The sequence below is a fragment of the Aplidium turbinatum genome, chromosome 11 (assembly GCF_918807975.1).
Source record: "Aplidium turbinatum chromosome 11, kaAplTurb1.1, whole genome shotgun sequence".
NCBI classification, from domain to species: Eukaryota; Metazoa; Chordata; class Ascidiacea; order Aplousobranchia; family Polyclinidae; genus Aplidium; species Aplidium turbinatum.
Genome location: NC_137482.1, coordinates 20,472,868 through 20,484,914, shown reverse-complemented (window position 1 = coordinate 20,484,914; position 12,047 = coordinate 20,472,868). Strand labels below are relative to the sequence as shown.

General features: G+C 35.0%; 1 protein-coding gene across 1 annotated transcript in view; it reads right to left on the bottom strand.

Moving 5' to 3' along the window:
• Window positions 1-4,736: 4,736 nt before the first annotated feature.
• Window positions 4,737-12,047, bottom strand: part of LOC145780310 (secretin receptor-like) — a 46,349-nt gene continuing 39,038 nt past the window's right edge. Inside the window, exons 7-10 of the mRNA XM_082592013.1 lie at window positions 11,001-11,151; window positions 10,554-10,684; window positions 8,011-8,244; window positions 4,737-5,099 (exon numbers count right to left, since the gene is read on the bottom strand). Coding sequence (XP_082448139.1) covers window positions 4,737-5,099; window positions 8,011-8,244; window positions 10,554-10,684; window positions 11,001-11,151 — 879 coding nt within the window. The remainder of the gene's footprint in view (window positions 5,100-8,010; window positions 8,245-10,553; window positions 10,685-11,000; window positions 11,152-12,047) is intronic.

Here is a 12,047-nt window from a genome sequence, read left to right as displayed (position 1 = left end):
CCGTGTTCACCTGCCCGGGTCTTGTTCAACCAAGATACTAGAAAAAAGTATTTTGGTGTAAGCCACTGACAAACTCAGTAGAATTGATACAAGTTGGTGTCTCTTTACAATAAGGCGGCAAGGCAAATCTGACGAGAGAAATGATGTGGCAGGCTATCGGAGACAATTCTAATAATTTCATCCAGTGGCGACGGTGTCCGACAAATTGTTCGTAAGCAATTGTTCGTAAAACAATTGTTCGTACAACAATTGTTCGTAAGCAATTGTTCGTAAAACAATTGTTCGTAAAATTAATTCTTCGTAAAACAATTCTTCCTAAAGCATATTTTCGTGCATGCAGTTAAAATTTGATGTATACGAAGAAATGCTTTACGAAGAATTGTTTTACGGATTTCATTTTACGAAAAACAGTTTACGAACTATTGTTTTACGAACAATTGCTTACAAACAATTGCTTTACGAACAATTGCTTACGAACAATTTGCCTATAACCAGTGGCTACATATAGCGTAGAAGTAGACCCAGCAAGAGTGGATAACTTACATAGGCTACGTAGATTATAAGCAGAGTTTGGTCTACTCAACAGTTTCTGTTCAATAACATTACAAATTATACCATCAAAATTTGTAAATATCGGTACATTTTAAATTGCATTGTTCTGACATTTTCAAATTACATTTACTTCCAAATGTAGACTAATTAATTACACGTCTCATTTACAAAAATTAAATGTTTCATTATTTATCTTTATCAATGATTTTTACTGTTTGATTTCATCAAAAGCAGTTGCATTGTAGTTTGCGATGTAAAAGTCCATTTTGAACCTCACAACTAGTGGAGGAGCATTATATATCATGTGTGCAACTTACTAAATGTAAGTTTATTGTAAATTGGACTTTTTGAGACTACAATTACATTATGCAACAACAAAAATTCGCAATTTTAATTACAATTACAAGAAAATATGTAATTATATTTACATTCAATTGCAATGTAATTGATCCAACTCTGATTGAAAGTATAGTATAGGATACATCGCAGCCTATATGGAGTTTGACGCTACAGTTATCGCCATACATTTGTCAACCTCGGCATTTTTGTATCACAATTTTCTACTCAAGACGAGTGAATTCTGAGGAGTGACGTAACGAAACGTTTGTAGCAAGTAAGCAAGCCCACCCACTACTTTTGGTGCCAAGAAAGTTTGATTTGGTTTAACTCCTGTGTTTATCTCCTTGCCTCTATCTGTTGCTAGTTGCTTTGTTAAAGGAGCAAGTGTATTTTTAAATGATGAGGTCAAAACGTGTTGCTTGTAAAATTTATTAAATATTCTCTCTGAAATCTCTATTAAATACCACTCACTGAATTCAACACCATTCGTCATAGCACATAACTAGGGAACTGTGTTCCGAAAGCTAGTGTAATTCAATATTGCCACAACGAACTCGCAGCATCAGGCTTAAACAGATCGTTAGAATCTACACTGTGAAGTAAGCAACGATCATGCTGCTAAAAGCGAAACTCAATCAATTGCTTATTAAATATAGTTTCGGGAGAGAATTTGCTTTCTTGCACCAAAGACAGGCAAGACATAACAATACAACAGGGTTGAGTATTATAACAATATATTTTGCATATTGCATTTTTATAAATATTTTTAGATTCCTGATAAGGACTTAAGTGAAGCCTAAAAAACGTTCGACAGTTAAAACTATTTGTAAATATAATACGTAAACTATATTGTTATAATGCTCGACCCTGTTGTATTGTTGTGTCTTGCCTGTCTTTAGTACAAAAAAATTATTAAAAGCAAATAAATGAACAATTTCTCCACGATTCGCATAAGCTAATAGTTTACCTGTTAATTATTGCAACCGCTACACTGCTGGTATATAACTGTTCTTTCATTCCAGCAAATGTCGTGATGTAAATAATTATTACCCTTTTCAAATTGTTTCAAATTTATTTTGCATTCATAAAAAGTGTCATGGGAACGCAAAAAATAACAATTACATCACCGATAAATCCACGGAAAGTTTTAAATTATGCACAACAGAAATATAAGCAAATAGAACTAAAAAACGAGTCGACACTTAAAATAATATACAACATGATCTAAAAGTCGCAAACATTTTCGGCTATAGGCCTACACATGTTAGCATAAAGGAAATACAAAATGCAAAAAAATTATATTAAACATGGCAAATGACTTAGGATACATTCATTCAGTAAATGACCCACCCCGATAGCTCAGTTGTTTAAGCTCTTAACTTCATGAACAAATAAGCTTCAAGATCAACTGGTTCGACTCTCGGGGTGTACGCTTGAGCAAAGCATTCTAAGAACTACTCACCATTCAGCGACATCTAGTGGATAAAAATTCCCAGAAAACACTTCAACAACAAACGGAAACTTGATTCTGTAAATCTTGGTGACCGGGCGCAACTTTCCAAAAGGTACCATAAAAAAATCCCCTATGTTGAAACTTCGGAAGAACAAAGGAAAAACGCAATTCCTAGCTAATTTACAATAAGTCATTGGTTTGCCATTGGCTGACTTGGCGCAGAGGTTTAGGGCGATGGTAGTCATTTCATTGATGTAAGTTTGATTCCCACCTCTGCTGTTGCTCTTTTTTCTTCTGTAATTCCCAAACAAAGTTCAAACTGATAAATGCTAAAGTGACTACCCTACTGATCAGCGCGACTCTGATTGGTCAAATTTCAAAGTGGGGAATTTTTTTAGGGTACCTTTTGGAAAGTTGCTGACCGGGCCTGTATCAGTGGTTCAAAATCTCTACAAGTCTGCGAGACTCCCAGGATTAAGCTCTCAAACAAGCTTTCGCAGTTCGAGGATAAAGATTCTATCAAATATGGTACTTTAAGCAGACACGGCAAACGAAGTCCTATTGGAACGTTTGCGATTTTAACTGTATTTCTGCATATTATGCAAAATGCTGTGTCGTTGCTTGGTTTGACTTACTCATGGTTCAACAAAGTTACCTCTCTACCAAAATTATAACACAGAAACAAGCACCGAAAGCAAATCATGTGACGACATATAAAAATCCGCTGCTATTTACACTTAATCAATACATAAACAAATAGATAGATTGCGTTTTATTGGCATCACATTTTTTATCATATTTTAGCATGGATATTAGTCAACCAAGCCATTTTTATGCTCCATGCTCCATTTGTGAACCATCAAACAGGACACATGATATAATAGTATTGGACGGAACTAAATCCTGAATTAACTTTTCACCACCTGCTTTGAAACTTTAAATTCTATTTTATACCAAAGAAGTCCCGTGTCCGAAACCGCATAGCTTACAAGAACAAGAACAATGAATACAAGAACAATGAACAAGAACAACCTACAAGAACAATGAATATTCTTAAAACCGCCTGACGTCGGCAAGCACTGGATGAAAGCGATAATAATTTAAAGCCTTGCTTCAATGAGACATCCTGTACTCTTGTCAAACTATGCTTTTAACTTAACACTATTTTTTTTTTGTAGATGCGAAACCTTGCTTTTGCATGTACAGTAGCTTCACAAACGTTATGATTTACTTGCAATTATACAAGTTAAATGTTAAGAAGTTCGAAGTAACAAAGGATGTCAGAGAAAGATTGACAAAGAAATACTTCTATGCGGATCTGGTACTTCTTGGGCCAACTGACTGGAAGTGGAAGAGCGATATATTGAATGAAACAACACATTAAAATCTAAAGGCTTGAGGAAAAACGTGACCAAAACAAAAGCACTCCATACTGTTGAAAAGACTGTTAATCCAGCAAAGGCTGATCCATGTTGATCCTTGCTCAGTAACAGTTAGTTGCAACTCCATAAGACGTACTATAGTTACTGCAATAAATGGGTTCATAAAATATGCACAGGAATTAGCCAAAGTTATCTCCAAAACAGTTGAAATATCTGGTAAATCTAATCAAAAAATAAAGAGCCCAAAATGTAGATACTAAACTCATGTTCAGCAAACGTTTTGAAAATTATGCTGTCTTCATCTTCAGTGCTATAAATGTTTATACATGTTTATAAAATGAACGAACGATCATAATACATTTATAGGGGATCATAGTAGAAGCGTTCACGTCGCGATCCCTGTCAGCACACTACACAGTAGTAGCTGCGAATTCTACTAAAACTTCTAAAGAGAACGAAGACTCGATAGAAGAAGAATATATTTATAGCACTGAAGATGAGGACAGTATAGTTTTCGAAAAGCTTGCTGAACATGAGCTTGGTATCTACATTTTGGGCTCTTGATTTTTTGATTAAATTAGCCAAAGCCTGGAAAAATTAAAAACTTTAAACACAAACGTTGTCGAAGGAAGGCAACGAAAGACATGATAGAGCAGTCACTCTGGGTGGAGATAAGCAACCCAGGAAAGCAACTGGAGCCAATAGATAACAACAAGATTTGTTTCGGTTAGGTCATGAGTTTGTTTTCATTGAGTCACTTTGTGGAAATCCAGTTGGAGTTTTAATTGTTGCCCCCGCTGTTTTGTGTACCCTTGCTCGAATTCTCTTAAGAATAAACATCGAACAACCATAAAACACAGGCAAGCAATAAATAAAATTTATTATACGTCATCACTACCCATTGCCACCAACCACTCCTAATTCCACGCGTAAATTAACTTTTTTCGATATTGTTGAAACCTTAATTGGCAGCACTTCTCGATGGTTAGTTACTGTTTTATAATACATCTTCAAACAAACTCATTGTTTTTGCGTGAATGATTATCTACTTGGATGGCTTTAATCAATGGCTTTGTGGAGCCCTCTAGATTTCCAATTGATTGATCTCCGCTGGTATCCGTTAGCCGACGGCCACTTATAGTGGAGTTCCATTTATCTGCTGGTGACAGATGAATAGTGTCTTTGTGAATTTTTTTACCATTATGACATGGTATAAGAGTGATCACTTGAGTACCGCAGGTTTTATAGGTGGAACTTTTACGTGGTATAACTGATGGAAGATCGTGCTTCAATCTCCATTTGTGTATTACTTTTTGCACCTCAGATCTGACTTCACCATTTAGGAAGCAGTAAAGCAATGCAATAAGAGTCCCCTGCAAAATAACATTGTTTTTAGTTTTCCAACAACTTGCCACTGATCTTTCACGATTTAATTTACACTACGCGCACTAGATCATATTAAAAGCGCTGTTAGTTTGTAGTAGTCAGAGCTCATGTCATGGTGGACGTAAAGACCGATATTTCTTAGACTGACTTTAAGATTGCGCTAACATAGGCTACCCGTCCATTCTGGACAGCAAATCTTTAAACCTTTTCTTCACCAATGAGAACAATAAAAACGATTTTTATTATTTGTAGCACGTTATTTTAATTTATTTATGGTGTGTTGGCGTGATTAAAGTTATTAAATCAATAATGAATTCAAAGCGATTTGCAAGAAAGTCAGTTCAATCCGGTTTATAGCCTACTACAGTGTCTGCAAGAACGTATTTCAGAAATAGATTTATATATCAACCATACCATGGTGGGCAAACGATAAACTTTTTTACTTTTGGTAAAACAATGTGTTGAAGATTATAGAAGACTACAGTGGTTCATCCATACGTCGAGTAACAGCAAACTTTGTCTAACAATCGCAGAATTTAAGGAGGATGTTGTATTTGACTTCTAAGTTTTATCATGTCCTACTTCTTATTCACAAACCAACCAAAAACTGTTAAACAATTTCTGACGTTTTCATAATCAAAACAAAAATTTGCAAAGGTATGTATAATTTATCCATGTTTACACTATATAGGCCTATTTTTATTGTACTTTATTTGAATAAGGGTGAATGAGCGGGAATAATCTAATGATTACTCCGGCAAGAAACTAAAGGTGGTATTTAACTTTATTTATCGGGAGTAGTAGTAGTGATATATAAAGTAGGTTACATAAGCATCAGCAACAGTACAGTGTTCTGTATATTTCAGCAGTAATATGTAAAGGTATGAGAAGAATATGTACTGACGGAAAGTGGTTAAACCTTCACTTGATGTTTTGTTTCACAGGGAATTTTGTGGTGCCCAGCCAATGTTTTGTGGCTTGTGTTGCGAGGATTTGAGATATGCCAGTGATTGATGTGAGAATACAGTAACGTGTCCATATGTGATGCTTTAGTTTTGATGGGACGCAGGGGATATTTTTGTTTGAACTGCTGCATTCTATTTCTCAAATATTAATTTACTGATACACAGCAGCAGTTGGCTACTTGACAAGCAGTGGTGGAAATCAACCAGTAGACCGTATGGTTGTTTGGTTGCCTCCAAGACCCTTCTGATGATCCGTTAATGCAGGGGTAGGGAACCTTTTTAGTATTGCGAGCCACATAAAATAACACAGGCGGGCCACTAAAAATTTCAAAATTTTATTTACAGATAAAAAATGCAGCGAAGTAGACAATGATTTATTTCACTTTCACAGCTAGTGGGATGGCTGAAAGTTTTTATTTTTGGTGAGTCGTGTGATGTCTGCTGACACGGAAGATGTTGCAACTCTTAACTGCATCTCCACGTTTTTATCAGTCAGTTCCAATCTTTCCGGAACATTCTGCCTTGATCACCAATCTTTCTTTTCTTTCCAAAAGCCATTATACAACGTAAAATTTTGCTAATTTGAGAAGTAAGCTACTCTGCAAAACACTTTTCACAAATGGCATGACTGGCCGATTAACAATGACTGGTCACATTGTGACGTACACATTGTTGTTATAAATGGCATTCTATGATGGATTAACTAGTCATAGAAGGCCATTCGCAATATACCGAGAATGCAGAGCCTATACTCTTTTTTGAGCTGTTGTTTCAATATATTTTGGGTAAAGAAATTTTGACGCGGGCCACATGGAACAGTCACGCGGGCCGCATTCGGCCCGGGGGCCACAGGTTCCCCACCTCTGCGTTAAGGTGAAACAGGCTGTTAAGGCTTCAGATAGTAATAACTATATTTGATTTAATTCGCTCTGCTTTGCTTTTTAGCTTAGCATTGAGCACTTTTTGTAGTATTAATAGTTTTTATTGTTTTTATAAACACTTGTATGTATTTTTATGTTTTTCTTCACACTAGTGATGTTCTCGTCTTATCAAAGTATTGATTGATTGACAATTGTAGCCTATGTAAACAATCATAGGCTATGTAATGCATCATTATATAAATTGATTATTATTTGCTTTTCAAATTTTAATTTTGTCAATAACCCTTACACTGGAGGAAATTTTTAAATAATTTTCTCCCCTTAGTAACAACACTTAAATATTTTAGACATAACACTGGTCTACACGATTTTTGCGGCATGAATTTTGAAAACTGATTTAGAGTAATTTTGGGGTGCTGAATCCGAATCTGACCTCAGATTTTGCCTATCACGTCAGGTTTGTGAGATATAATAACAAAAAATTGTTACTTTTGTCAAAAGTGGAAAATTTGACGTTGCGTTTATCACACATACGCATTGTGCTATATCCAGAAATCCAGGCCATGTAGTGCATAAGTAGCTGAAATACACCCACAAACTACAATTTTGATACCAATTTGTTTTCTAAGCAACATTACCACGCAGTAATAACAAGCTAAAAGGGAGGCTAAAAGTATAACTGACCCCCTCCCTGTCAATGTTTTGCATGAAACCACAAAGATTTAAGCAGGCCTATGGCGATGCTTGTTCAGTAACCTTACTTAAGCTGTTTTGGCCTGTCTAACACTAACCTTTCGCTATAGCACTGCATATGTTAGTAGTAAACGCAACGCCAAATCTTTCACTTTTGGCAAAATAAAGTATTTTTGTTATCATATCTCAAAAATTTTATGTGATAGTAAAAATCTGAGTTCAGATTCGGATTCGGCATCCCAAAATTACCTGAAATCAGTTGTCAAAGTCCAAACGCAGAAAAAATTTTTTTTTTTTTGTAGACCAGTGTATTTAAACACATTTCAGACAATTCAGACACAACATTGTTTTTCTTTTACCTGAATCGATGTCAAGATCATTTCAAAAGAAACTTTGAGTTTCACCATAATGTTGCTCAAATACATATCCTCGTCGTTGACAAAGATGAACACTATGTAATGTATTCCGAGAAGAGGAATCAACGCAAGAGTAGACTTAGCAAGTCTGTATTTGTAATCATTCCTTGTCATGTTCTTGGCTCTCAGTTTGGACACAATGATGCGGACAATGAATATGAAGTTGACAAAGTTGGCCTATAAAAAGATAAAAGCAACAAAAAGTTGTGATTTTTACATGTTTATGAACTTACCTCGTAACTGTGTTTTCAGAATTAAGTTTGATTTTTTTAACTCTTTAGTGCCTATATAGTGTCCTCAAAAGTGGACACTTTTTAAATCAAAATATCTTCATTTTCCCTAACTCGTTTTTGAAAAGATTTTACGTGAGGATACCATAAAGGTTTTGTCTTCGTCAGAGCAATCACGTGGAGTTACTTTGTTTGTTGTTTTGGAGCGCTAACCCTTTTTGACAAAGTAAATTCGACATACTTTAAAAAGTAGTTTATTCTTAATTAATGGTTTGCTTTTGTCAATTTTGTAGCAAACACAAACTAGAATCACTAGATTATAGACTTAAGTGCTAATCTTTGGCACAGTTGCTTTCATTCTTGATAAAATTTCCTAATTGTAATGTGTCTTCAAAAGTGGACACTGGGCACTTGAGACATTTCAAAGTGCATGCATTTGAATACCATAAGAGAAGTTTTAGTTATAATCCTAATCTTTATTAGGTTTGATCCACTATTTGATCAATTTGTAGAAAAATGCCTTGTCAAAAAGAGGTGGAGCTCCCCTTCCTCCTCCTCAAGATGATGTGCATGAAGCAAACTATCGAGAAAGTGAATCTGTAAAGATTTGGTTGGTTGATGAATTGATGATGCTTGATGATATAATTGATGATACATCATACATACATCATGATACATGAATTGATGATACATCATACATACATCATAATACATGAATTGATGATACATCATCAACGATGATGATGATGCTTGCTTTCTTCCAAAACAAATAGTGCACAAGGAAGGAGTACACAAGAATGTTTTTATACTTGTGAAGTATTTCCATTTTAAATTCACGGTGTGAATGCAAAAATATCAGAGTTACATCATTATTAAACGATCTCATTGTAGACATATTGATACGCTTGATGAATGGATGCTCTCTTCTCCAAATGACATAGAATTGTGATGTGTCAACAACATCGCATCCTTCCCAGAGATCACTTTCTGCACAACATGTTGATGGAGAAAAGGAATGCCAAGAAACTTATGACCTTACTTGTGTTGAATGAGAGTGTTAATGGCGTTGAATGAGAATAAATTGGCGAAGGCAAATGGAGTAAAGTGGTATGGACAATTGGACATGTTTTGAAAAGGGATGAATATGATGTTTTTTATGTTTGTAGTTGCAAGTTGATGGTCGTACGAAACAAGGAAGACCCAAGAAAATGTGGAATAGGAAATTTGAGGAGGGAAGCAGTGAAGTGGGCTTGACAAGAGGACGATTTAGACAGGTCGATATGGAGGCAGGGTGTGAAGGTTAGTGTGGCACATAGCGGTGGATCCGCCCAGTGCCGGTTTTTGAGGTGTGCAAACCGTGCGATCACACAGGCCCACAAATTAGGAGGACCTCAATTTACTCAAAAAACACATTGATTTTTGTCATTTCCAATGGAGCAAATTTAATTCGATTCTCCAGCAAGTAGGCCTACTGGTATCCTTAAACATTGCCGCAGGACCTAGGGGTGCAAGGAATGCAACTGCACCCCCAAACTTTTCTTTTAGTCAAAAATTAAAAAAAAAATTGGGCAAGTACTTCGGCATGTTTCAAAAATTTCATTAGGATTGAACTCATTTTTGATTTTTTGCTCAAATAATGATTATGCAAATATCAAATATTAGTATGTGCAATCGCACTCCTAAACTATTCAATTAGACGAAAATTTGGCAAAATTTGATAAACATTTGGGCAAGAACTTTCATCATGTTTAAAAATTTTTATTAAGATTGAACTTAGTTTTGGTTTTTGCTCAAAATTATAATGCAAATATAAATAATGTGCAATCGCACTCCTAAATTATTCAATTAGAGGAAAATTTGGCAAAATTTGATAAACATTTGGGCAAAACTTTCAGCATGTTTCAAAAATTTTACTAAGATTGAACTGATTTTTGCTCAAATATTCAAAATAGTATTTTTATATTGAAATTATTTCGAAAGGCAACGTTCGAAATGGTTTTGACATTGTAATCTTGTCTGCACTAATTATGAATCAGCATTCATAGTAAAACCAAAAAAAAAAGAACAAGCCAGTGCTCGTATACAATCAAATACTTGCATATTCACATCAACTGAAACGAAAATTGTACTGTGCAATGAGGCTTTAAATATTTTTAAGTAAATTGTTTTCACGAAATTACTTACCATTGCCTAAATAATTATTGCCATTGTGCTTGAATACTTTTTGTTTGCTTTGTCAAGTAACAAAATACCTACCCCAATAGATATAATAATTGGTGCTCTTAATGTCCACAGTATTTGTGATGTTTTATTCAACTCCCAACATCCAACATTCTCCAAGGCCAGATGAAGCACAACCCAAACACCAACCGGAATCCATGGACCACCTGCACACAAAAGTGGCAATGAAACTTACTACATGGATTTCAAAAGGCAATAAAAGAGAGGAAACAAGATTAGTAGATGCAATGATCCAATGATACAGGTAGCTTTTTAGAGAACAAAGTTTGATTGACGAATGAAGAAACAGATTGTTTGCTGTAAATTACGTTTTGCTCATTTTGTCGAAACAAAGAGACAAAAGTTTCGATGTTAAATTTTCGATGAAAAAAAAACAATTTGGCAAAGTAATTCTAGTTTCTTCTTTCAGTAGTTTTTACATCGGCTTCTTTCACTTCTAAAATAGGTTTTGTGTCAACTTACCCCATCCAAAGGCCATGAAAACGGGAAAGTATAGGTCGTCTTTCATGGTGAAAACGAGCAATGCAAGGAGATATAGGCCTTCCACAAGCAACCAGAAATAATTTGCTACAACCGCGTAATGCATCAGCGCAATGACTACTCGGCAGCTTATCTGAAACATTGATAAGACGTGTTGGTATGAACTTTAACACTATGTATGTTTTCATATAGCGCTGTATCCATCGCAGGTATGGGTTGCTTTCAACATCAAGTTACAAACAGAAAACAAAGAAGTATCCACAGTGACTAAAACAATTCAAACATGTGTTGCTGCTACGATGCTTAAGAATTGCATCAGCTCAAAACATAATTGTTTAAGTATTTAAAAACCATTAAAGCACAGTATATATTCATATTGGTTCCATTTGTCATAAGTTACTTTAACAAATTCATTAATAAATCGGAATAGAAATTCATATTGTAAATATTTTATTGCAAAAATATTGTATTCCATAGTCGGATTAATCTACAGAAATTTTTATCCAGATGTGAAGAAGCTTTTCTTTGATAAGTCCACGTTTTCCAACTATGAAAGCGATTATTCAAAGTCATTCTATAACTAAGAAAGAAACCTCTAGTACATTAATATAAACTCGGATAAATTTTGATAACTTTTACAAGAAACGAAGACGCTGATGAGCAGTTGATAGCATTGTCGTGGAGTTTTGTACTTTTTGGTGATTTTCCATTCAATTCAAGTTTTTAGTCAACAAAATTTCAAGTTTTTTTGAAAATCGGACCTGCCAAGACAAGTTGAAAGTTTCTGAAATCAAGTTGAAATAAAGATATTCTCATTTTGGTGAGTTCGACTTGGTGAAAAAGAGTCATCTGATTTGGTTTAGTTCAAATCTTTATCCTTTGATTGACGAAGCCTTGGTAGGTTATTCCTAGCAATTTCGCATACTTGTAGAGGCTTTTGACCCCGGGTAGTTCCAGAGATCAACAGAGTGAAGTTTGCGATAGCTGTTGAAATGTTGTTGCTGGGAAATTATTCCATCCACTATGTGC